The sequence below is a fragment of the Haemaphysalis longicornis genome, unplaced genomic scaffold (genome assembly GCF_048455015.1).
Source record: "Haemaphysalis longicornis isolate Haplotype H1 unplaced genomic scaffold, Haemaphysalis longicornis Haplotype H1 scaffold_6, whole genome shotgun sequence".
In the NCBI taxonomy this organism is placed as follows: domain Eukaryota; kingdom Metazoa; phylum Arthropoda; class Arachnida; order Ixodida; family Ixodidae; genus Haemaphysalis; species Haemaphysalis longicornis.
The window spans coordinates 138,817,254-138,844,389 of NW_027526407.1; the positions used below are offsets into that span (position 1 = coordinate 138,817,254).

Here is a 27,136-nt window from a genome sequence, read left to right on the forward strand (position 1 = left end):
GGACACGAAGATATGTCCTCAGTAATCGGGCCTGCAACACCTATAGTATTTTAAAATTCCCTTTAGAAAGAAAAGTCAGGGCTAGAAGGCTATAACGAAGTAAACCGCCACAAAGGGCGTCGTTTAACTGATATGGTCGATGTAAGTTCTCACAATGATTGAACGGTTATGGCTGCGGGTAATAGTAGCGGAGAGGAAAGAAAAGACGCCGAAGAAGGGAACTGATGATATTATATGTTAGGCAATTGTACATGCGTTTTTCTATTGTTTACACCGTAAAAACACTTATGTTGCTGCGATGTGCGCATTGATACAGACGCTGACACCCACGGTGCACGCTGCGGCATGAAAAGAGATTTGAGATCACCCTCATTTGACTTTGACTTTCACCTTGAAAATTATTTGACTGAAGTACCTGTGCTGTTGCACGATAGTTCATTTCATTTCATTTATTCCTAATGCAGGCCAAGCCTATGCATGTAGGGCAATACAGAGCAAGAACACAAACAACGCATGATCAAGATGCTACCTATAACATACAAAAACTTCAAAATACTCGCCTAATCGCAAAAACCGCGACATAAGAACGACAAAAAATCGCCGTGGGGCAAAACCCCTTGCCCCAACAACAACACATCACTAATATAACAGCAGGTAATTATTTCAGTGCAATTTTCGTATTTCAAATGTCAGCAGGTTGCCATAGCCGAAATTGTGACATTTTCACCTCTGTTGACGCTTCACGTACATATGCCGCCAGTTAAATACCTCAAAGGAGCCATGAAGACAAAATAAAACTCGGTTTTATTAAAAAGATTTCATGTGTTATAGCGTCCCCAGCGCTTGAGTGGCAGCAAATGATGCCGTATTCACTGATAATTTCATCGATTTAGGTTACAATTTTGATTCACCCAACAAATCGTGTGTTTTGGTTACGTCTACAATGAAGTCATAACGGTGCGTATACGAAAAAACTTATACTGCGCATTCGTATTGCAGCCTTGCTTGCCGTCAAACTTCCCAGGTCACGCTCGCATGCTCAGCCCTCCGCAGTTGGTTTGTTTTTGACCGTATTTACACCTAGCTTGTTTTTGGTACAGTAGAAAGTAATCGCTTCGTGAAACGTGGGGTATGCTTGGAAAACAGGGTCACATAAGGCAAGGTCGCTTACGGCAATCGGCCAGGGTCGTATAAGACAACTCCAAAGCGTCGGACTGCTGTGCAGCTAAAACAAACATTGTGCGCCCAGTACCAAGAGCAGTGTGTATCAGTAGTCCTATGTTTACGTAGATTTTGGTAACTTCCATTGCTTACACCGCTATTCTTACTAGTGTAAAATGAGTGTGCATTACATTTAGGCGCAAATAGCTCGTTCAGCAAGCTTATAAGACACGCCTACTTTGCGTTTGCTTTTGCCGGCTTCAGCCAATCACACGGCTGCGCTCATATGACATCATAGGTTCTGTTGCGGGAAATGAGCTAGTGCGTGGCATGGCCATTCCCTTTTCCCCTAATCATATAGCTTATTTGAGCAAAGAGTACGTTAAAAGTGATGTCAGTATGATTACAGCGAGGAAACCTTCCGAATGAACTAAACTTGTGTTTTGTCTTCATGGCTCCTTTAAACACCCTCGGTGTCCTCTACGCTTTCTAAACTCCATGACATCGTCTTTTGTGCCCGAGAGCTCACCCAAGAGCACGGATAAGGCGGCCTGGTGGTAAATGCTGCAGAGCGGTCATGGCCTGCTCTGAACGTGGAATTCATAGCAAGCTTTGCCTCATCGCCTCCTGGAAGCTGCAATGTTTAGGTGCTCTAGAGATTTCAGGCCGTTTCGGCTGCCGAAACATGCTACACGTCTTTTTTGCAATACGTTATTTGCGTACTGCATTCTATGCTTCATGCACCACACTTTCAGTCCCCCGCAGGTGGCACCTTGTGTACTCAAGGTGTTTTGGTGAGTAGCGCCACCACGGTCCCGAGCTCCGCGGGGGTGCCTACTGCCGTAGGCACTTGGCGTCCTGCAACACCACGGACCAGAGCACCAGTTGGGTTGGACCCACCCACGCCCCGGTTGTGCGTGGCTGAGCCCTGTCCGGGAAAAAGGGAATCCTGGTGGCTGAGCCAAAGCCGGGGTTGTTTTGGACCTTCACTGCGCCCCGGTAGAGGCAACACGCCACTTTGGCTTCTGCTTCTCGCAGATGGTGCCCCCGGGTCTGACCCGCCCGGGGGGAACCAACCAGTTGCCTTTTGCTTCCTCCCTCTCAGCTCTTTCACCTTCCTGTCTTCTTTGCTACTCCTGTGCTGTCATATATTCTTTTCCTCATTTGCACACATTTCCAGGTGGCGAGGGTTAACCCTGGGTAAGGAATCAACCTTGAGGACTTAAACAGGGTTATAGCAGCTTTGTATGGCTAACGCGCATCTAGCGCGTTCCCAGGTTGGGCTGGGTGGTGGGCGGCCAGCATAGCTGCTGAATTGATTTCACTTGTTATGGCAACAAAATTTTCTGCATCCCATGATCGTCCTCCAAACGGGGGGGGGGGCAACGAAGCAGTCCAGCAGTTTTTCACTCCTAAAAAGTCAGAAAATTTCCTAAATTTTTATGTCATGCGCTGTGAAAACGAAGGCATGTCAATCAGACGTCTGTCACCATTCTTGGTAGCCAAAGTTCTAACGAATGAGCTAGGTGGGAGCTATAAAGTAAGCAAGTTGGGAAGCGGTGACCTTCTCTTAGAAGTGCAAGATGCAGCTCAGTGTGCCAAGTTGACGAAAATAACCACTGTTGGTGACAATCCTGTGAGCATCAGTCCCCACAGATCCATGAACACTACCATAGGTGTTATCTCTGATGAAAACTTTCTGAACGTGTCTGAGCAAGACTTCCTGGAAGAGTTCGATGGCCAGAATGTTGTGAATGTTCAACGAATCGAAATGCGTAGAGATGGGAAGAAAATTTCGACCAAGCATGTAATCCTCACATTCTCGACGAGTGTACTGCCCGAGTCTGTCGAGGCAGGCTACGATAAAATCTCTGTCCGTTTGTATATTCCAAACCCCCGACGCTGCTGAAAAATGCCAAAGATTTGGCCATGGTTCATTTAGCTGCCGAGGCAAGGCAGCATGTCCAAAGCGTAGCCTCCAAGACTACTCGTCTGACACCTGTGAAGCTCCACTCCACTGAGTAAACTGCAAGGGAGAGCACGCCACGTACTCGCGCTTGTGCCCGTAATGGAAGAAAGAAAAAAAATAATTGCTATGAAGTATAAGGAAAACATTACCTTTAGGGAAGCACGACAGAGACTGTTCCAGACACACACTAGCTTTGCCGATGTAGCGCGATGGGGGGCGGTGCTACACTCGGTTCAAGTTCCCCTTGCAACCCTCCCAGCGAGTCCCCAAGGGACACCCCAAGCCCCCTCAGTGCCTGTGGCTAAGGCCACTGGACATGCCACAAACGAAGCGTCAAGAGCTGCCCCAGCACCCCTTGATGCCAACGCTAGGCCCCGGGCTGGCACTGCAGTGCCAGTCCCTGCTGAGAGGCAGGCTGCCGCAAGCAGTCAGCCTAGCCCTGCTGTCGAAGCTTCGCAAGAAGCCATGGACACAACGCCAAGCCTCCGTTGCGCGGTACGCCGATAGGGTGCGGAACGTCGCTTGACCGTTCAAAGCAAAAGCCACCTACGGTGACTGTGAGAGGGCAAGAGGTTCCCAGCCTGCACCACATATCCCGGCTTCTGCGAAGGTGTCTTGAGCCTGGGAGGGTGACAGCATGGCACTTCCTTAATCCTTGTTCAGCATAAGCTGATGGTAGCTGATAATGTAGTCTAATGGAACTGCAGGGGCCTCCTGAAAAACTTGGACGATATCTATGAATTGCTGTCACAACACCAAATAAGTATTATGTGTCTCCAGGAGACGCACTTGAGGACGAACCAAACAAACTTTTAAAGAACTACTCTGTATTTAGGAAAGACAGGGATGGCTGCATGCACCCATGCATTCATCCCCCAGACTTCTAGTAGAGTTACTAAGCCAAAACCTTGGTGGAATGATGATTGCAGGCAGGCCCGTAAGAAACAGAATAAGGCATGGGGTGTCTTGCGTAGGTGCCCAACGACTGAAAACTTGGTACTTTTCAAGCGGGCAAAGGCTAAGGAAAGACGGATACAGCGTATTGCGAAAAGAGAAAGCTGGAATCGTTTTGTGTCATCAATCACATCATATACATACACGCGGAAAGTATGGAGGAGAATATGGAGGCCAGCAGAAGTGGAGACACTTTACAAGACAAAGCGGATGCCCTAGGCAAGCATTTTGAGTATGTATCAAGCTCAGCTCACTATTCAATAACTTCCTAAGACACAAGAATGCAGAGGAAAGGAAGATGGTACATGAGAAACACCAGTCTGAGGTAGGGTATAATTGCCCATTAACTATGCAGGAGCTTAAAGTTGCGCTCACTACTTGTGGTAAATTATCACGAGGTCGAGACCGAAAAACATATACCATGATTAAGCACCTGCACGACGACACTCTAGAAGGGCTCTTACCGTTGTTTAACAAGATCTGGCATGCAGGGCAGTTTCCAAAAGTGTGGACAGAAGCTATTGTGGTGCCGATTTTAAAGGAGGGGAAAGATCCATCACTTGCAACTAGTTTTAGACCGGTCGCTTTTACCAGTTGCTTATGCAAATTCTCCGAAAAAATGATTATCCGTCGCCTTATCTATTTTCTTGAGTACCATGGTATTATAGACAATCGCCAGGCGGATGTTTGCTCTGGTAGATCTACAGAAGACCACCTAGTGGCTATTGAATCCTACATCAGGGATGCATTTGTTCATTAGCAGCATTGTTTATCAGTTTTCTTTGACCTCCAGAAAGCTTACGACACAGCCTGGCGTTACGGTATTTTTTGTGATCTGCGCCGCCTTGGAGTTCGTGGAAACATGCTGAACAGTTTGAAAGATTACCTTTCCGAGCGCACCTTTCAGGTTAGGGTTGGAAACGTCCCCTCGAAGATGTTCGTGCACGAATTGGAGTGCCGCAGGGTGGTGTGCTTAGCTGCACCCTTTTTATTGTTAAGATGAATTCCTTAGAAACTGAACTGCCTCGCTCCATATCCTACTGACTATATGTTGATGATGTGCACATTGCCTTTAAATCACGTAATATGTCCATTTGTGAGAGGCAAATCCAACTAGCTGCAAACAAACTTACAAAATGGGCAGATGAGAATGGATTCTGTTTTAACCCAGAAAAAAGCACGTGTGTGGTCTTCTCTAGGCAGCGTGGTATCCGCGCAGATCCCGTTATTAAGCTCAATGAAACACCCATAGCAGTAAAAAAGGAGCACAAGTTACTTGGGGTTGTGCTTAATGACAAACTTTCATTCATTGCACACCTCAAACGCCTTAGAGTTAAATGTTGGGATACAGTGAGGATGCGGAAGGTCCTCTCACACCAGCCTTGGGGTACTGACACAAAGTGCGTATTGGCCTTATTCAATAGCCTTGTGAGGTCCCGCATCGACTACGGGTGCCTTGTTTACCAATCTACTGCGAGAACAGCACTAAAGATGTTAGACTCTGCCTACCATCTTGGCCTTCGTCTGGCTACAGGCGCTTTCCGAACAAGCCCTGTTTTAAGCCTGTATGTGGAGGCCAATCAGTGGCCTCCTGAAACACAGCGGAAGTACACTGGGTTGAATTATGCGCTAAAAGTGACATCCTTGACCTGACACCCGAACAGCACTATAGGTAACCAGGCAATCAAGCTTTTTGAAAAGCGACCTGCCATGGCTGAGCCATTCTGTCGGTGAGGGCACTGGCCACAGGCCTGGGAATATAATTCACTGACGCTCAGAAAACCAGCTTTGGTGACTTTGTCCTTCCATGGGATCTCTGCCCTATCTCATGTGATCTCTCTTTTATGAAGATTGACAAAAGAACCGCTCCAAAGGAATTAATTATGCAGAACTTTTTGCTTTTGCAGAAGAAATACAGAGCATCTAAGTTCTACACAGATGCTTCCAAGTCAGCTGGTGCAGTATCATGTGCTGCACATGGTCCAAACTTTTCCACGTCAAAGACTATGCCTAAAGCCATATACATACTCACTGCTGAAACACTCGGCATTGTATTGGCTGTAGAATATATTATTGACAACAATGTCCAAAAGTCAGTGATATTCACTGATTCTCAAAGTGCTGTGCAGGCTTTAGCGTCAGGAAAGTTACAAAAAAATTAGTCTTTATTCAATTGCTAAACTACTGTGCTCAGCCCACAAACGAAAACTTGCAATCACAGTCTGTTGGGTCCGAGGTCACTGCGGCATAGCCGGAAATGAGCAAGCAGACAGGAATGCTGTAACTGCAGCTCTTCGGAGTGACCTAGATATTGAAAGCGTGACCTACGAATATCTTAAAGCGTACGGACGTAAGAGGCTGTGCGACCAATGGCAAGAAGATTGGAATGGGCAAACAGCAAACAAACTGCAGATGGTGAAACCCAAGTTAGGTAGATCGATCCCTGAGAAACGGGACAGGATCACAGAGGTTACTCTCTGTAGACTGCACATAGGCCATACCCATGCTACACATGTGTACCTATTAAAAGGAGCACAACAGCCACGCTGCTTGAGGTGTGGAGGGTCGCTACCAGTCATTCATGTACTAGTAGAGTGCAAACTACTTGAACCGCAAAGAAAGCTTCATTTCCCAGAATTGTACACAAGCATGATCCCTCAACACCCATTGCTGTTTTTTTCAGACGAGCCACGTTTCTCTGTGAATCGTGTTTTTAAGTAGCTCACAGACGTAGATTTTTAAGGTATGTGTCATTTCACCCGTGAGCCGAGCCACCATCGCACGTTAGAACCCGGTAGGGCCTCCCATTGCTACCGCAAAGACGGTTGCAAGGATTGCACGTAGAAAATTCCTGTAATAGTGACAATTGTTTTTACTTGGCCTTCTACACCAATTCTTTTTTTAACAGAAATTCGAGATACCTTTTATTATAAATTCTGTACTTTGTATTCCCACTTGAATATTCCTCACCATAGTACTGGCGCTCTTTGGCCGTGATGCCCTTGCGCCAAGAAAACCTAACATCATCATCATCACACTTTCAGTCACTTCACGCGATTGCGTGAAAGAAATAAATACTATAAGACATCACTCACCCACTGACTCGCCGGCAGTTGGGGACCCGGATTAGTCTGAAAAAAAAAACGGTCCGGTTTATGATAGGTCATGCTAATGTTTGTGCCTTTGCTTCCCACACCACAAAATATAGGTTTAGTCAGGATTAAATACCCTGAGCCTTTGACATAGTAACGTGAGAGACAAAGAAAGGTCATCTTGGAAGGCGAACACTAATTCGCGCCGAAGTTAATAGGTCCGCTTCAGGTTTATTTATTTTTTTTATTTATTTATTCCAAATACCTACAGCGCCCGTTGGGCATTTTTGTAGGGGGGTTAATTATTAATTACTACTAGCCTTCTACTAGAAGGTTACTAGCCTTCCGCTGTCAGTATACCTCGAAGGTAGTGGCGGAGCCAGAAATATTTTTCTGGGGGAGGGGGGGGGGCGAAGAGGTGTTATTTGCCGCTTTTAAAAACGAAAGACATGCGGCACCCCCAACAGTTATCATTATTTTGCTTTAATAAACTAACGCCCATCCCACGCTTGTTTTAGCATGAGTTTAAGTAGATTCTCTAGGGAAATAGCATAGGTGAAAAATAGGGTTAACGGGAGTGGGAGGGAGGAATGCGGTGATAAAACAATTTGGGGGGGGGGGGGGTGTTCTGGCACCGAAATAGCCCTCCCATGCATGAAGTGACCTATGTGCTGTTGGAATTCTGCGCTTCGCATCTATGTTGACGCGTCCCGCACCGTTTTGCGGAGTCTCCCGGTCTGTGTGAAAGAAAGCTGCCTCGGACAAGCAGCAACGTGCCAGGGAATGGCCGGATCGCGGGCGCCACGGTGTCGGCGAGATTCAAACTTCGGTGGCGGCAAACGCGCCGAGTGGCGACCCGTAGGACGTAGACGTCGCGTCAGAAACCTCCTCCCCCTAGTAAGACTTAGCGTGCGCCGCTACTACCGACCTCTCACGAACTCTAAAAAAAAGCGTTGTGTGTGTCTGTACTATGTTCGCACCGTGTGCTAAAACAAGGGGAGAACTTGTTTGACCGTTAGCCCTTTGGGCATAAATACGCAGACCCAAGCACAGATGCGTAGTCATTTTGGAGCCGCTAATCAATGCTGTCACTCTGCTCGAGACCTGTACTGTAACCTCGCTGGTGAGAGCATTGTTCCTGCATTTCTGCGGCTCATGTCTCGCTATGCAATAAACCAGGTAACTTTGCCTTCGGCTTCTGGTTGCCATTTCCAAGGCAGCAACATTTGCAGGCCACGCACCGGCACGTTACCACACGCATGACGGAAGCATCGGAGCCCGGTGCTGGAACGGCTGCCCGAATATAAAAGTGCACGAAAGTATCTACGCGCGCTCTATGATGCTCATTCTGCACCGCCTGAAACATAAATTATTCGACCCAACTTTGGCTTGTTCAACATGTCCTCCGAGTATGTGATGCAGCTGGATATAGACTTGATATCTTTACCTAAATATTGGCATAACTCTTCGCTATAAAGTCCTTCAGAGTCAACCGGTACTCAAGGTTTGACGCAGAATGATTGACATTCCTTGGAACACAATTGAGGGTAACCTAAAGGCCGCTAAACATTAAACCTAAGCAGGCTTAAAAAGGCGATTGATAAAGTCTGCTAGCCATACCAGCCGAGAGAAGTGAAAGCAGAAACGGAAACATGAGCAACAACTGCGTTATTTTTGAAAGGACGATAGCAATTATATGATGTGAGCGCTACATGCTATATGGGTAGGGCTGAGCTTAGAGGTCTTTCTTTGTCGAGTGGCACTCGCAGCGCGACTTACAATGTGTTTCACGTTGCTTGGCTAGTAGATGGCCTCAATGCAATGTGGTGTAACGTTAACCCTAAAAATTGACCAAGAAGGAGCGATGGCGCCGGCTATCAGTCAACGCAATAAAGGGAAGGAAAGCAGGCAAAGGAAACAACACCACCAACAACTGCTTCGTACCAGGGGGGTAAAGCAAGCTCCGAGACCGTAAGAATCGTGGGCCCTGACAAGATACAATTGTCATGGTTGCCAAAACAATTGTATTCAGCCCGCTAAAAAGTTGTTGCGTACTCATTTAACTAAACAAAGAACTGAAGCAAAATAGTAACAAATAATTGCCCCAGTAATTAAAACTAGCTCTTTAAAAACCTTTTAGTGTAATTAAGCTCTAATTTTCGAACAAAAAGTCAATGTGTAGTTCAGTTTTGGTTTCGATTTTCTTTAAGCGCGCTATGAACTGGCGAGGCCCTTCCCCTTGTATTGCGGAGTTTGTGTGTGTGTGTGTGTGTGTGTGTGTGTGTGTGTGTGTGTGTGTGTGTGCGTGTGTGTGTGTGTGTGTGTGTGTGTGTGTGTGTGCGTGTGCGTGCGTGCGTGCGAGCGCGAACGCGCGCAGCTCAGGTCTGCATGCGTGTAAAACGTGTGCAACTGGTACAACTCGGACGCGCGCGCTGAGCAATTGCCTCCCCGGGCGCTTGCGAGGCTGTCATTCGTTGCTTCACGTTAAGCACCTTATCTATTGCCCGTGAACTTACACCTGATCAGCGATTCTGATCTGACCTTGACTACCTCAAGTTCACTGCAGGATACGGAGTGGCAGCCAGCGATCGTACCCGTTGGAAAAAGAAATAAAAGCAGCTTTTACAATCGCTCCATGTAAGTTGTTTTATTTATGAAACTTCATACAGCTCTGCGGACTCCGAACTTTCACGCAAACGTTCGCGAAAGTGCAACGAAAAAATAGATAACGAATTGCGGTTTATTTTTTAAATCAGTCATCACACTAAATATTTTTACACCCTTTTAGCCAAAAGGGTGTAGCATAAGTGGAAAAAGAGTGTTGGGAGGCCATTACACCCTTTTCCCTAAATCTCAACACCCTTTTCCTAGCTCTTTTCCTTTTTGTGCTAAAAAAAGGGTGTTGATCAGCTTCAACACCCTTGGTTTTTCTTAGGGTGCTGAAAGGCTCTGAAAAAGGTGTTGAGGTTTTTATTGAATAAGGCCATGTTTGGATGCATAACAGCACTGTAGAGAAAAAAACGGCCACTCATATAATTTTCTACTCGCAAGAAATTTTTAAATGCAAAAAAATAATTGCTCATATGCAATTATCGCTCGTTTCCATATGACGTGCACCTCATTCCACAAGTTTAGCTTTGGCATGTGAAACACCAATTTGAACCTTCAAAATTAAAAAAGTCTATATTCTGTGGCGAAAAGGGTGTTTACCGACTGCAACACGCTTGAATTAATGTAGGTTGTTGAAACGGTGCGAAATAGGTGTTCAGTTGCAAAAAAAGAACAGCGCAGCGGGGGGTCGGCCTAGTTTCTTCCGGTGTTGCTACGTTTTGTTATGTTTGCTAAGCTTTGAAATGTTCTTGCCAAGCTAGGATGACGGCTCAGGGGTGAGGCCAAGTTTAGCAGGATTTTACAAGGATGTTCCAGTGTGCCCCCCCCCCTGCTTCCCATTGCCAGGGGATCCAAGGGGGAAACAAGTTAGGTCGGCCACCAGCTATGCTGTTACTCCAGCCTTGCACCACTATTGAAAGCTGTGCCATTTTTTGCCTTTTAGAGCGCAAAAAAGACTAGTACCTTTGAAATGGTATAGTAAAAGGTGCGCATACGCATACACCCCTTGTGCGCACACTCTAACAAGCTCGAAAGCCGACTTTACTGATATAATACCCTATCTGCGCTGGTGCACTCTTTACATGTGCCGCAGTTCTTTTTCTTTGTATTTTCTTGGCAACGCCACCGAAACTAGCTCAAGCTTTAACAGCTTCACTGGTAATAAATTATGCCAATTCATGTTGCTTTAAACATCGTGAGGTAGCAAACACCCCCCGCTTGTAGAAAATGTTCAGTCCACCCAACAGGTACAAAATGCCTTAAAAGTTGGAGGTATTTTCACCTTTTTTCTTAGTTGGGGGTCTTTTCTTACACCCTTTTTCTTTACGTCTTTTTTTTTAGTTTCGAACACCTTCATTTGTACCTTTACACCCTTCCGGGAAAAAGGGTGTTTGAATAATGTGCACCCTTTTTGAATGGTCTTCAGGTTTCGGGGAAGATTTGTTTGGTATTTAATAAAATTCCAGAAGTTATGGAACGTGAAAACTACCTCGTCATAAAAACTTTTTGCCAATCCGCGTGTTGATTTGTATATTCTCATAGTAAAATGCATACTTCCAAAACTTGCGCTAAAATATGTTTTTTTTTGCGGCAAGCCCACCGACTCGATCGGGGGGCTTTCCTCTGCTAGATACAGAAGCAAGAACAGCAGATGTATCACTAAGTAAGTATGCAATCCCTGTACCGCTTGCATCCAGTTGGTTTTCTTGCTCAATTCATTTGTGTTCCAACTATAACTTGTGCGTATTGACTGTTTCTATTGAATGCTGCGTGCTCCGCCGATTCACATTGCCTTTGCGGATGCCATCACTTTTAAAAAAAGGTGTGAGGATGCTCAACACCCTTCTTTCGGGTGTTGAGCATCCTCAACACTCTTTTGAAGGGTGTTGAGCTCAACACCCTTTTTTTGCCAAAACACCTTTGAAGGGTGTTAGCAGTGGGAGAAGATTTTTACATCCTTTTCGGCCAAAAAGAGTAAAAAAGTTTAGTGTGCACAATAAGTCAATGTTCTCTTCTCGCGCGCTCTTTGCGCAAGTCACTGCTCCCATTCAGTCCCGCAACCGTTTCCTTTGAAGTGGTGGAAAGCAGCTAAAACTTGACGAATACAGACACAAAAGAAAATGGGACACACCGCTGACGGTATTTCGCATACTCCCTTTGCATGCATTCTGCCTTGGCCTGCGATCGACGGCGATATTTAGTTCCTGTGCTTGAAAGGGATCGCGACTCACCGGCAATATCAGCATTGGCCCATGTGATAACGTTTTTTTTTGTGTGTGTGTGTGTGTAAATAAAGGTTTCACAATTAGCTAAAGCAAAGTTTACTTCACTTTATTTGAAAAGCATTGAGCGCGTCTTATAATGTCACAGAATGGCTACTAAAGCGGCATGGCGCAAAAATGCACCTAGATCATGACGGAGATTCATTTTCTGTGCGCCTCAGTACAGATCAGCTGATTTCTTGGCATCCTCGCGTATGCGATCAGTCGCATTTGAGGTTGTGCGCAAGGGTTGTGTAATCGTTGCCACGTCTTGCTCAAATAGTCTCACTACGTACAAGTCACACACTCAACCGAAAACACGTTGGTTACCTACCCACGAGAAATAGACTGCACACTAATCATGTTTACACCCTTTTTGGCTGAAATGGGTGTAAAAATCTTGTCCCAAGCCTAACACCCTTAAAAGGTGTTTTGGCATAAAAGGGTGTACGGATGAAAAAAGGGTGTTGATCTGAACACCCTTAAAGGGTGTTGAGCATCCGGCATGCGCAGTGGCAATGTGAATCGGCGAAGCGCGCAGCATTCAACACAAACAGTCAATACGCACAAGTTACAGTTGGAACACAAATGAATCAAGCAAGAAAACCAACGAGATGCAAGCGGTAGAGGGAGACCATACTTACTTAGTAATAAATGTGCTGTTCCTGCCTTTATTTCCAGCAGAGGAAATCACCCCAATCGAGTCGGTGGGCTTGTCGCAAAAAACAGATATTTTAGAGCTAATTTTGGATGTATGGATTGTACTATGAGAACACACAAATCAACACGCGGATTTGCAAAAACGTTTTCATTACGACGTAGTTTTTGTGTTCCATTACTTATAGAATTTTATTAAATACCAAACAAATCTTCCCCTCCAACTGAACACGCTTCAAAAAGGGTGTTCGTTATTTCAACAGCCTTTTTCCAAGAAGGGCGTAAAGCTACAATTTAGGGTGTTCGAAACTAAGAAAAAGGGCATTAAGAAAAAGGGTGTAAGAAAAAGGGTGTAAGAATAGACCGCCGACTAAAAAAAAAGTGATGAGACCTCCAACTTTGGAGGCCTTTTGTACCTGTTTACATGGGTGGACTGAACATTTTCTATAAGCGGTGGGTGTTTTGTACCTCACGATATTTAAAGCTATATGAATTGGCATAATGTATTACCAGTGGAGCTCTCTAAGCTGGAGCTATTTTCAGTGGCGTTAGCAAAAAAATTCAAAGAAAAAGAACTGCAGCACCTGTAAATGTTGCACCACCGCAGATAGGGTATTATAATAGTCAAGTCGGCTTTCGAGCTTGTCCGAGGAATGTATGCGTATGCGCACCCCTTACTATACCATGTCAAAGGTACTAGTCCTTTCTGGATTCTAAAAGGAAAAAAAAAAGGCGCAGCTTGCAGTAGTGGTGCAAGGCTGGAGAAACAATTGAGCTGGGGGCCGACCTAGCTAGTTTCCCCCATGGATCCCCTGGCAATGGGAAGCGGGGGGGGGAGGGGCACACTGGAACATCCTTGTAAAATCCTGCTAAACTTGGCCTCACCCCTGAGCCGTAATCCTATCTTGGCAAGAACATTGCAAAGCTTAGCAAACATAACAAAACCTAGCAACACCGGAAGAAACTAGGCCGACCCCCAGCTGCGCTGTTCTTTTTTTGCAACTGAACACCTATTTCACACTGTTTCAACAACCTACATTAAGCCAAGCGTGTTGCAGTCGGTAAACACCCTTTTCGCCACACGAATATAGAATTTTTAATTTTGAAGGTTTAAATTGGTGTTACACATGCCAAAGCTAAATTTGTGGAATGAGGTGCACGTCATATGGAAACGAGCGATAATTGCATATGAGCAATTATTTTTTTTTGTGTTTGAAAATTTCTTAAGATTAGAGGAGTATATGAGGGGATGTCTTGTTCCTTACAGTGCTATTATGCATCCAAGCATAGCCTTATTAAATGAACAGCTGAACACCTTTTCCACACCCTTTCAACACCCTAAGAAAAACCAAGGGTGTTGAAGTTGATCAACACCCTTTTTTTCGCGCAAAAAGGGTGTAGAGCTAGGGAAAGGGTGTTGAGATTCAAGAAAAAGGGTGTAAATCCCACCCAACACCCTTTTTCTACTTATGCTACACACTTATTGGTTAAAAGGGTGTAAAAAAGTTTACTGTGTACGCAATGCTCTCGACGACGCCTACACAAAACCCACCTGGCCAGCGGGCCGCCATGCAACCATTATTCCCGGAATGCTTCGCTAGACGGACGCCGAAACACCTCAGTACCACGTTGCCAGATTATTACCCATCGCTTTCGCCATGTTTACTAAGCAAAAGCTCAGCTGGCAACCTTCAAATTGTTGTGTCATGCATGCTACTGAGTGTCGTATGGTTCTAATGCATTAGCTCAGCGGCGCGCTTTCCCTCTATGCTCAGTATATTATATGTATGCTTCGCACATGATGGACGTTATAGTCCTAACGCTACGCCTGCACAACGAACATTAACTTCGTAAACAGGTGCCCGCAGCTTGTCGTACAATGCGTTGGACCTTGCTCAATGTGTCTTCAAGGTTATTACCAGTGCATCTCACGTACACGAAAGTTCCTAGTAGGAAGAATGGAAAACTAAATCACAGGCGAAAACGACATATTGGCGCCCTCCTCAAAAGCCACACGAGCGCAAACCACTCTCGGAAGTTGTCAGATGTTCCCGAAACTACAAGGTAGTGTTAAATATGGATGTTCACTCCATCCATACCCCGAATTTGTATGCTACCCAATATTCCAGGGCAACGATATCATTATTCTCTTCCTGCCTCCCCTTGCAACGCACAAGCTGCAACCACTTGACGTCAGATTTTTCAGAGCAGTCACAACCGCATACATCAACTTCTGGCGGGAAGGGATCGTCAACCACCCAGGCGAACAAATCACAATGTAACACTTTGGTGGATTAGTGGCAAAGTATTCGAAAGATCCCGCAACGTCCGCAACGTTAGTGCTGGATCTCAAAAGTGTGTTGTTCGGCCATTTTCAAGCGCTGTTTTAGATGACACGGAGTTCGATGCGCAATCGTTTTCCTGTGAAGAAGGCGCGGATATGAAGAAAGTTGTAGCCAAGAACAACAACATAGCATCATCGAGCAAGACCAAAATGAATGAGAAAAAAATTACTGTGACAGGAGTTAGTTTTATTAACTGTTCTCTAATACCGGAATTAAAAAAAAAAAACAAGCGCTAGAAAATCCGAATCTTCCAGTTTTAACGTTAGCGTAATGCCATGCATTTTGACAAAAATGCAAATTTGGCGAATTTAGCACCTTTATTCGTTATAATAGCGTAAATAGAGATAGTTGGTCTGACAAAAGTTTGGGAACTCAAGAAACAACGAACAAAAAAAAAAATAGATTTTTTATAAATACGCTCTGACAAAATACTAAATCCACAGTCTATTTAAATTCCCCCAAACAGGAGAATAAGTGAAGAAAGTCCGCAGAAAAACGTTCAAAATATGATAGCTAAAACGGAGGACAGTGTGAAGCCCTGAAGTTTCGCAGAAATGGAGATTTTGCGGAAGTAACACCGTCAATACTTTTAATAGCGTAATTGGGGATAATTTGTCGGACATAAGTGTGACAGAAACAAAAATAGGGAAAGTACAAAAAAGTTCTGACAGGAATGCGTTGACAAAATTAAAAATACGTATTTCATATATCTCCGCCAGAACCCGAAGAATATACAAGAAAATTACGCAAAATACTTTCAAAAAATGTACAAATTAGCGACAGTTTTGAACCTTGTAATGCCCTGCATTTACACAAAAATGCTGCTGTGGCAATGGTACCAATCTTAATCGTTAAATCACGTAAATGGAGATCATGGGTGGGACAAAATTTTGGAAAACTGACAAACTGGCCCAGCAAGCCGCACCTCTACAGAACGGAAGAGGCCCGGGCGCAGCGTATCTCTTTGGTGTCAGCCCCACGCTGCGTTCCCACGGTGGGGTTCTTCTCGCACGCACTTCCCAGGCAGCCTAACAGCACAGATAATCAAGGTGCATGGAATCGCTCCAGGGAGAGTTAATGGCTTGACCACTGCCTTCCTGGCCACTGCCACTGCCTTCCTCGCTGCCACTGCCTTCCTCACTGTGCCGCCGCCGCCACTGGGATCCCATCCGGTCCTCGCCGTCTTGGTTTTCACGTGCACACGCGTTGAGTTGCTTAGGCAGGGGGAAGAGCAGCGGCTCCTTATTCCCTTTAGGGCGAGACTCAACACCACTAAAGAGCAGCTGTCAATCAGTGGCCGCCCTCCCGTCTTGTCGGGCCTTTCCGTTTCCTTCGTCAAGCCGTGGCGAAGACAATTCTTTTGGTGGTCGACCGGCGGGGCGAATGACCCGGTCGAACAAGGCGTCGCTGAGTCGCAACAATGGGCAGATAATATCAAGAAGTTCGCGGGGATAAATTGGTGGCAGTTATCACAGGACAGAGATAATTGCAGAATAATGGGACAGGCCTTTGCCCTGCAGTGGGCGTAGATAGGCTGGGGATTTTGATGACTGGCAAGCCTAACTGGCGTGCAGCCTGATTTGGCAAGCTTAATTTGGCATGGCTGCTCCGCTAGATAGGCTAAGCCCACACACAAAAGCGATATACATCATAGTGTACAGCCGTAGCATAACCGTCTGAGGAAACGTTGCTTGCGGTGATACTGTTGGTAAATTTCAGAGCAGTGGAATTACAATCAGCTCCATGCATATGCCGGCTTCCCGAAGCCGGCTTGTGATTAAAACCTGGCGCTTATACGGACCGAATTTACCAAACTAAAACCGCGTCAGAAATTTTTCCACTGTCGTAAATACACCACATTTGGGAAGAGAGTGGCTGGTCTATATTATGTATTTCGGACGCATACAAACGGCCAATTTCAGTCGTGAACGTGCCGCAAAAGCAGGGGCGACTACGGGGAGAGTGCTGGAGACTCCCGCGGCTGCTTTGTAAACAGGCCACTAGGAGATTTCAGTGGGAGCGCTCGAGGCGTATTGGCCTCGAGGACATATTGTGGCGACACCTACGAGTGACGTCACTTCTAGGACGCCGGGTTATGTTGTCGTCTGCTAGAACACATTTCCTGTGCTTATGCGACCGCACGTCTTTTTTGTAGCCACCGTCTGCTCCCTCCTCGCGGTTTTGACGCAAATTACAGAAAAAAGTTGTCTACAGACCGAATATTCCGGGCAAGCAATCAGTGATCGGCTTGTTCCCGGCGACACTCCGCAGCTATAGGTAGTTTCTACTATCACCACCTACAGCTCGTACGTAGCCACCTAACGCCAAGGAGGATCCAATTGCTGCCGAGAAAAGGACGCTGTTAATTCATTATGAAGTATGTGCGCCGTGACATGTACGAGACTGTGTGTGCAAAGAAAATAGACCTTGCAGCAGCGACGGAAACGTGCCTCGCAGTTGTGATCTCACCACGCGCACTGCGTGCATTGCCTGGTAAATGAATGACTACGTGAGAACGGTGAGCGGATTGCGTCACCGCACATGCTTAAAAGTGCTGGCACGATCTGCAGTCTTGCTTAAGCAGTGCCCATTTCCCCTGCAATGTTTTTTTATGTTCATTCCCCTATTTTATTAACGATCTCTAGTAGTCTGTACTGCTCATATGCTTAGTTTTTGCGACAACTTTGTCCGTAAAGTATGAATGGTATTAACGCGAGTTTTCAACGAATTCGAGTGGGTTTAGGATAAGCTATGCTTACTTTTAATTAGGGCTTGCCATGGAAATTTATAATTGCAACACGGTATTTTGCTACACGGGATTGCAACACGGGATGTTCACAGTGAGCCTGTGCCTTTCTCTAGCATCAAGCTCGAGAACTCACGACTGTTCACAGAAGGCGCAGCTGTGTACGAGGCGAAGCACGTTGTGGGGTAATGGGGAGTTTTAGAATAGGGGAACCAAGCTTTCGGGGTCCCAAGACAGGGCCCTAAGAAGTTAGGGCAACCCAAAGCAAAACACTTGCGCGTGGTGAGTTTTAGAAGACGGTCTTTCCAACAGATAGCTCGGCGCCGGTTGCGGATGCGTGGAGTCCGATGTTGGGAACTTTAGGCTTAGCGGCGCGGCAGATATTTCATTGCCGCAATCGTTACAGTCGGAATGACAGTCCATAACACAACTTTTTACCACACTGTCACCCTGCTTCTCGTAGGTGAAAGTTTGTATCCGCGGTGACTGCTATTTAAGCGATCGATGATCAAGATACATGCCACGGCCTCGGCCGATTTTTGCGCGCAGGTATCGCCACCCTTCGGCCGCTCACCGCACCGTGCGTGAACTGGCCGGCGGTGCCGGGACCGACGTCCGTGGCCGGTCGGCGTATATCGCGACAGATATTTGAGCATCGCTTTGAAAATCACACCTGATGACACTACGTAGCACAATTTTTCACCACACTAACATCCACTTTCGCGATTGTGACACTGCTTTTCTGCGATCAGTGTGATTTTAAAAAGCGTAAATAATGTGTTGCTGCCGCGACCTGCGTCGTGTCGAGACGCCGGCGGGCAGGCATGACGGACGTGTGTGCGGAGCGTTTCTGTGAACCGTAAACGCTTTATTTCCTGCTTCATACATTTCTTGCGAACGACAGGCGAAACCTAGAAATTTAGCTCGGTGATCATCGTAGCCTACAATGTTGATCGGGGAAAGGAGCCGCAGCTTACGCTTACACCGGGTTCGGTCGCATACGTCCGCATACACCATAACGCTCAAGTCGTTTGCGGGCAGCCTACCACAGCTGCCACAATTATAAAGCCCCATGGCGTCAAACTACGCTTCACACACTGATAATTAACTTCAAACTCAGAAAATTAACACTGAATGCACTTAGAAGGCGCGTCCTCAACGAAATGTCACGTGCCACAAGCCAACTAGCAGCACGGTAGGAACAGGGATTTATAAAGTGACGTCAAAACGATAGCAGTGCCGGGCTGTCCAGTGGTGGCTCTCACGGCCAATAGCTGCGGGTGAGCGACGCCACCACTCCCTCTACTCCCGAACCATACACGCATAAACAGGCAATCGTTCATGTGCGCGTACTTAGAAGTGAAACAAACCGTCGAAAATGAAGCTCGGAGAGCTCCTTATGCTCAACAAGTAATATTAGATCCCGTCGGCGTTGCCAGCCGCAAGTTCCTCTTTATCCGGGGGGACTGCACTGGACGGGAAAAGACCATTGAAACAAGGCCTGTAGTAGGCGGGAGCCAGGTTATAGCTCTGTCCTCGACGTGGCGTGCCGTCGCGCCTTCTTGTGGACCTATACTATCACTATCCCGTTTTCCGGAGCCCGTGCCTTTCGAGCGCGCGATGACCTGCTGGACGGCCCATGAGTGGTCTTTGAAGATTGGAGGGCGCTCTCGAGTACTGCCGAATATTCTTCGGAGCTCGCTCCATCTGGGTTGGCGGCACATTCCCACCTAATGTGCCACCGGTTGGCCGTTTCTTTGTCGCACACATTGCCCTGATCACTCGGGTATTCGTTCGGGTACATTCACTGAGAAATTCGCAGTTACTCGTCGAGCAGGAACCTGGGGCCGCAACGGTGACGGCAGCGGCTTTGCGCCGTTTTCTTGCCCTTTCGAGCTTTTCTTCGGGCCGAAACTTCTCGAATTCCCCCTCTTCCATTTACAATCGAAGGACATGAGCTCGACCCATTGCGAGTTATAACCTGGAATGCCTCGAGCTTTTTGTATTAGGCAAACATGTCGCCCTCCGTTTTCCTTCCCGTTGCAGGCATCTTACTGTATGTCAAAACACCAATTCAGACCCACACCGCTAGATTACAGGCGACAGCGGACTGGGTACTTGGAGGCGTGAGACTTCCACGTTTAAATCCCCAACTACTATAACGTGCACGTTGTCGGTAGCGGCTTAAAGCGCAGATGTGCGCGCGCCGCCCTCCTTCCGCCCCCTATCTGTCCTCATAAACCGGCAACCGGTGATGGGCGCATAGTTGGGGGTGATATGCAACGGCGAAAATATCTTTTTGAAAGTCTTGCAAGCTAAAGAAAAATAATGGGCTCACGCCGGCGTTCCAACCGGCCAAGTGACCCTTCAACCGGTAGGGATTCGAGCTATTCGGCAATGTGGAATTTCAGGTGGTAACGGCGGCGGCTGCATGCCAGACAGCGGTGGCTTTCGGTTGTTTATCCGCTCTTGCGCGCTGCTGTTGGTTCTCTGCAATCACCTGATAATGGCGTTGCCGCCGTTGTCAGCCGATTGTGGAACTTCTGAAAGACGCGTCCGTGGCAACGAGGGGAATAAAAGTTGTGAAAAAGGGTTCGGCGGTGGTGAGGAGGAACCTTTGAGAGAGACAGAGAAACACGTTTTATTTCTGGCTAGCCTGAGTACGGATGGTTAAGGCGCGGAAGCGCAGCTCTACAACCCCGAACCCTTTCGACCAGGGCGCACTGGGACTGGGTGTTCGAGCACGCGAGGTCAGACAGCCAGGAGTCACCACGGATTGAAGGCGGGCCAGTTGGTGCATTAACTGAATTATAAAACAGCACGGGAAACGGGACTACAGAGAGGGCACACAGACAGCCCCCTGTCTCTGTGCCCTCTCTGTAGTCTCGTTTCCTGCGCTGTTTTATAACTCAGCCAGGAGTCGGGGGTTGGGTAGAGGAAGAGTCATTGAGAACCAGTTGGGCTTGTTGGTACATAGTTAAACTGGTTGCAGCGCAAAAACGACGACGGACGAGTGAGGAACAAACGGGACGAGCGCTAACTTTCAACTACTTTTTCATGTGTGTTTTCTCAGATAAAGCAGTTGAAAGTTAGCGCTCGTCCCGTTTGTTCCTGACTCGTCCGTCGTCGTTTTTGCGCTGCAACCATTTTAGAGGAAGATGAAGGGGAAGCAGGGCAGGGCAGTGCCAGATGGCGTGGGGGGTGTCTTCGTAGTCCCCGCAGTGTGGACAAGCGGGGGTGGGAAAGAGGGATGGCGATATGTGGGGGAGGATGGATCGACAGGGGAGGGAATGGGTTTGGATCTGTCTCCTGTCTCCAGAGGGATGATTCAAACGGGGATAACGAGGGGTGATGGGGTGGAAGGGTGGTACTTGAAAGCCTGTGATGGAGGGTGATTTCACTGAAGGTGAGCAGTGGCCCTAGGTAAGGAGGGGGATTTTTGAAGCGAGGAGGGGGCCCTGCTGAGGGGTCCGGTGTATCAAAGCTCGGGACGCCTCGTGTGCCTTCTCCGTGCCGCCAAACCCCGTATGGCCAGGAGTCCGCAAAAAGAAGATGATGTGTTCAGGAGGGGGTGGGACCAGATAATTTTTGTGGGCGAGGGGCGAAATGATGCCCCTGCAAAAATTTCTTGAATGACGCTGATAAATAGAATTCCCCGGAATGAAAACCCGGGGGGGGGGGTACACATATTAATAAAATTTTCAAACAAGCGGCCGCACAAAATCAGAGATATGCATCTTACACATCTCCCCCATGATACGAAGAATTTACGAAAAAGCGTCGGCAAGAAAACGTGCAAAATAGATATAAAAGAGTGACGCTGCTTCCACTAGTGGTGCAAGGCTGGAGAAACAGCAAAGCATAATCAATAGGATGAAATTGGAGAGGGTTATATAATATATCCTTTATACATATTAAGAACCAAAATGCTACCTTGTGAAATTGAATCGAAGACGCTGGGCGCGGGGGGTGTGGTTCCACAGTCGCACGCCGGTGTTGCTGCGACGCACGAGCCATCCGTTCAACACGCGGCCACCCCTCGCATGATCAACAGCAATAACGAATGCTGGGATATTTCAAATAAAACGTAAATTCCAGGTGACAATATGAAATTTGTGCTTGGTAAAGAGAAGATTGAGATCATGCGTAGTGTAAAATGCTCGGGTGTTTTTTCTCAGAAACACGGGATTGGGACATGCAAATGAAAGCGTACGTACAAAAACAAACAAGATAAACCGCATGCTATATCGACACAAATCAACCTTTCATAGACGGGTTAAATTATTTGCAACGCATTTATACTGCCAGTTATGAGCTACTGTCATACATTTGGAGAATAACAACTAATCAGAATAAATTGAATCTTCTTGTAACGCAAACGCGATCAATAAGGCATGTTGCTAATGTATAGTGGAATGCGCATACCGAACAATACTTTGCTGAGTTTATTATTCTTAAGGTGACTTCCCTCTAACAGCTCACACTACTGTCGATGTACAACACTGCTGTAGGCACCGAATGCAGAGCCATGTCTATGTTTTAGTCAGTTTGTCATGAACGTGCGTACTGTGTTCGCCATTGTGCCTCGTGGTCATTGCCATTCCGTCGCACAAATAATTGTTACCTATGTGTTTTGTACGCCTTACCGAGACTTTTAAACACACTTGAAGAAAAAATTTCTATAGCGAAAATTTCAAAGAAAATGTTATTGAAGCTGAAGTACATTTTTGAGCCTTCGTTGTAATCGGATTTATTTATTACTGAGGATTTACACACACTTTTGGTTACCGCTTCGTCGGTTTACCAGTTTGCCTTTGTGTAGGTGTTTTTTTCAATAGCTTCTCATTTTTATATTAATGTACAGTGTTGATGTTACCTTTACTATGGTCTAAATATGTTGAATTGACGTAGTCGCTCCGTCTATGCGTGCTACATCACTGAAGTTGGGTCAGAAGGATGCAACGGTGCCTGAAGCTGCATAGGGAACAGTTTTACTTCCGTCCTCTCTCGTATTGTATTTTGTACTGTACAGAGAGAAATAAATAGCGTAGCTAGCATTCTTAGTTTTTTTTCTTTAGTGTTACCTTCGTGAACGACTTTGCCTTCTGCTGTATTTTTATTGATGCTCTACTTCGTTTCCGAAATTTGTGTGGGGTAAGCGAGTGACAATACGACTCTCAAATCTTTAGAAACATTGCAGCTCCACCTACGTCAATACTTGTTCTTCGTTGACGTAGCAAAATCTCCGCTACTTTGCTTTTGTGAGAGCACCATTTAATAGGCACGGAGGAGCACATAAAATTTTTGTATACTTTGTCCATTTGGTGAGAAGGGTGATATAGAAGGGGTGGGGCTGTGTGGTGGTATTGAAGGCAAAAAGCCGGATATGTGCCTCTGAAGAGTCAAGCCTTTGCATTCCTATCGCAAATTTTTTCTGACTTTAATCCAAAACGAGTAGTTTTCGCCAGAGAGAATGGGCCGCCTGAGTGGGGTAGGGTGGCTTGGGGAGCTGATTCACAGACTTCGAGTGCAAGTGCAAGACAACAATAAAATGAGGTCTATGCTAAGAGTCGTTAGCGAGTTATCGTGTATTGCCCATGGCCCTACGTTTAACATCTAGAGTCTAGTGCTCTTCTGGAACCCCTGCTCGTGTGACCATTCCTGAGGCTTATTTTGCAATGTCCTTTAATAAACGAAGACAGTGCCCTCACTGTTGCCATTGTACACCAATGCGCCCTGCACGAAAGCCAACTTTCCCTGACGATGATGATGCATGATGGTGCCTGAAGTGACAAGAAAAAATGCTTCCAATCACCGGAACCACACCTGGGTCCCTCGCGTTATGAAGCCGACGTCTATCCGATTGCTCCATTCCGAAATGGTCGACGCGGTTCGGAAAATGTTTACGATAATTAAATAATTCGTCATAACAAAAATGGCGTTTCCCTGAGTGCCATAAAGCTGTTATCCACGTCACGTTAGGCCTAACTTCCCAGCTTTAGGTTTGGGACGCTATGCCTAATGTCCCATCTTACGGTTTAACACTTCAAACCGATACCCACTCGAAAAATTGCTCACTAAACGCCAAGCAGAAGGCACCGGTTCGCGCCGTACACCCCAAACCCAAAGGTTTGGCCGACCGAGTGCACACAAGAGAGTTGCTGTGGGTATTCTAGAAAAGTTGTTCGTGCCGTCATAGTGGAACATACTCGCAGTGTAGGATTGGCAAACCAAAGAATCAAGGTCGAGATAGCTCTGCATTCAACCATCGTCGTCGTTAGACAGAGGGTTGTACGATTTTTTTCTTTTTTTTCGTCCTACAGTACATCCCGCTTATATCTAACAGCGCGAGGATTGTAAAATAGTTTGATATAGCAAAAATTCGATATACAAACTTAATAAGCAAAAAAAAAAAACTGATATGACAGCAATCTTGCCGACGGAGTCACCACCCAACACTGCGCTTTTAACACCCTGCCACTCACTATTGATACGAAAATTTCTCGGAAAGAAAGCAATAATTTATTGGGGCGGAAGCACTTCGTGAGTGTAGCCTGCTTCTTGGAGCACAACGCGTTGGTGGTGACTGCTTGCTCCACGGTATCTGAACAGTCGACAAGCACAAGACCGCTGCCCCCAATGGCACTGCAGTATCGCCGTAGCAGGGCCACGGCAGCGACGGCTTCGCTCGTGCTCGGAAGCGGTACCGAGTCCTCGGCGTCTTCGACAGAGCGGAGATAAGCATGGATACAAGCGAATAACGGCGAACCCAGTGAACCGAGCAAGTGCGGGCAGTGAGTGGCGCGGACTTGAAGTTCGGTGACACCGCAGCCCGCAGCGCCCATTGTGGCGCTTTCGGCTTCAACGGCATACATGCGTAGAGCTGGTCCACTCGGCCACAGCCGGTTTGGACGCGCCCGAGCTCGCACGGGAGTCGCAAGCGACACCCGCGCCACCACTGAGCGCCGTAGTATTGCGGGAAAGCCTGCCACATGCCTAAGGAGAGCGAAAAATCCCGCCGGGAGAGTTCGGTATATCCATTGTGAGCAAACTAGTTCACTATAGTGAGCAAAATCGCGTTCGACATAAAAAATTTTAAATCCATGTAATTTTTTCCAGAAATATACAGGCGTTCAATATAGGCAATAATTCGATATATCCGTGTTCGATTAATCGGGCGTTACTGTATTTTTACCCTGACTCGTGCGAACGGAGCCCATGATAGGTAGTGGCGATCTTAGTAGCGTCGGCCAAGGCATGTGCTCCATTCGAGAAAATTACCGCTGTGTTTCAAAGTAGCGCGTAGAATATCGCTTGTTCTCATCTATGTACCATTCCGGCTGCCGCCAGTGAGGGTGCGTATCACAAACGGGCTAACTTGGCAGAATGTTATGTTTACACGCAGATTGTGTCCAGAAAAATTAAGATTACACACTTTTTCACTGAACAAAGGCATGCCCAGGAAGATTCTTGTCCATGACTTTTACTGTGCAATATAGGATAGCGAATGCGTAAATTTTTACGTTTGTTGTTGACTCCTGAAATTCGAGTCCACGAGTGATTTTTATTATTACCTATAGTAAGTTACCTCCGCTGAGTTGCTAAGCCAGCATACACTTCTCATCATCCCGTTAAGTTTGTGCAAGATTTGTGTAGCGCCATCCCTTCAGTTTTCTTTACCTTCATCCCTACTATTCTTGACCCACGCTATTTGCTAATCTTCTTTCGAGACATAGAATATCCTGCCAGTGCGGGCCTCATAAGCCTGAAAGTTCTGTCTTTTCTTTAGGAACATTTCTCTCTCTTCTTAGCGACAAGCACGCGCACATTTTAACAGGAAATATTCGCAAGAGCATTTACAGTGCCTAGGTATGAAGCAACCAAATTTCGGAACGAGAAATATTTTGACTTTAGATTCTGTTTTGTTTCATAGTAAATATAATACGTGCTTTACGGCAACAAATACTTACAATTACTGAGCAAACAAGTTGACTGAAATTAGCGTGATAATTCTCCCCCAGGTATCTCGTCAGCGTCGTTTGCAGCTGAAAGTGCATAAACAGAAATAGAGAAGTATGTGAAACTTATGAACACCTTCACTTCCAAAGTTGAACAAAAGAGGTGTCATCAGAGCAGATATTTCATAGCCATGTACAAGGCTTGAAATTCTCAAGAAAAATAGTAAGAAATTGATATTATTTGCTCCTCTGCGCAGTAATTGCTCCGCAATCCTGATCCGTACAGCGCTAAACTGCGCGTTACGGTCCAATCTAATAATTTGCGCACTAATATGGGTATTCCAACTCAACATCTTTTTTATCCAAAACTTTGTGTCAAATTGTGTTAGGTGAGACTAATAATGACTAAAATGGGACACCTATTACTTCATAGACTTACTCTTTGGCCAAGCCCGATTTAAAACAATCTGAGCCGATAACGATATGCATAACCTTGATGCTACCATTTCAAGCGTAAAGCAGCTGTGTAACAGAGGCAAGGAAACAATGCAGGTGGAATGGTCCTACCATAAATGTAATGCGTTTACGAGGCAAAGCAAATATTATGGCCAAATTTCGGTGAACTTCAATTCGAGCCATTGGGGCCTCCTGATAACGCGTCTTTCTCCTGCAATCTTCAAGTAGCGCATTGGAGGTCGTATGCTCGAATCACAGCTACTACGGCTATTAATAATTTGGAATAATGCAAGCTAGTTATACAAAGCACTGATAGCTTATATAGCGTTTTAGTGGAGCAATTATACTACACATCGTCGTCGTTCTCCGTTCTCCTGCATTCAGAGCGATGGTAAAAGACCCATTTATATCGGTTATGAGCATTAAAACCTTGGTCGTTATTTTCCTTCTTACGTGAAATAAAAGTCAGTACAAACAACCCTGCAACACGCTTTTCGACTGTTCAAATGCGAAACGCCTTCAGAACGTAGTCAAAAAACAAACTCAGAATATAGAATAGGAGTCGCAAACTACCTCAGCCGCGAAATAGTGCTCTATACCCATCAGGTAAATTAGAAACTTGCTCAAAAGACTTCTCTCTTTCTCCCTGTCTCGGCGTTATTTCAGCGCTCAAATTACGCCATTAAAGAGGTGTACCGACTACTGGCCGGCTTTTTTTAGGCGGCAGCTATAAACGAATTAGATCACTACTTCAAAAAGAAGGCCACAAAAGCAAAGCAGAAACTTAAGGCGTATCTGCTGCGACGAGCAGGTCACTCACTGCCGCTCCGTGCTGGCCATAACTGTAACTTTCGCAGCGCTTCCAGAGGCGAAGGAAAAGGTTAAACTGTTTATCAGCAGTGTCGCAGAGTTCCATTAAACCAATAA

The 27,136-nt window shown here is 46.3% G+C and overlaps 1 protein-coding gene across 1 annotated transcript in view; it reads right to left on the reverse strand.

The window, feature by feature from the left end:
- Window positions 1-27,136, reverse strand: part of LOC144141957 (uncharacterized) — a 123,918-nt gene that overhangs the window by 45,558 nt on the left and 51,224 nt on the right. The window contains exons 3-4 of the mRNA XM_077673391.1: window positions 25,766-25,840; window positions 7,180-7,215 (exon numbers count right to left, since the gene is read on the reverse strand). Coding sequence (XP_077529517.1) covers window positions 7,180-7,215; window positions 25,766-25,840 — 111 coding nt within the window. The remainder of the gene's footprint in view (window positions 1-7,179; window positions 7,216-25,765; window positions 25,841-27,136) is intronic.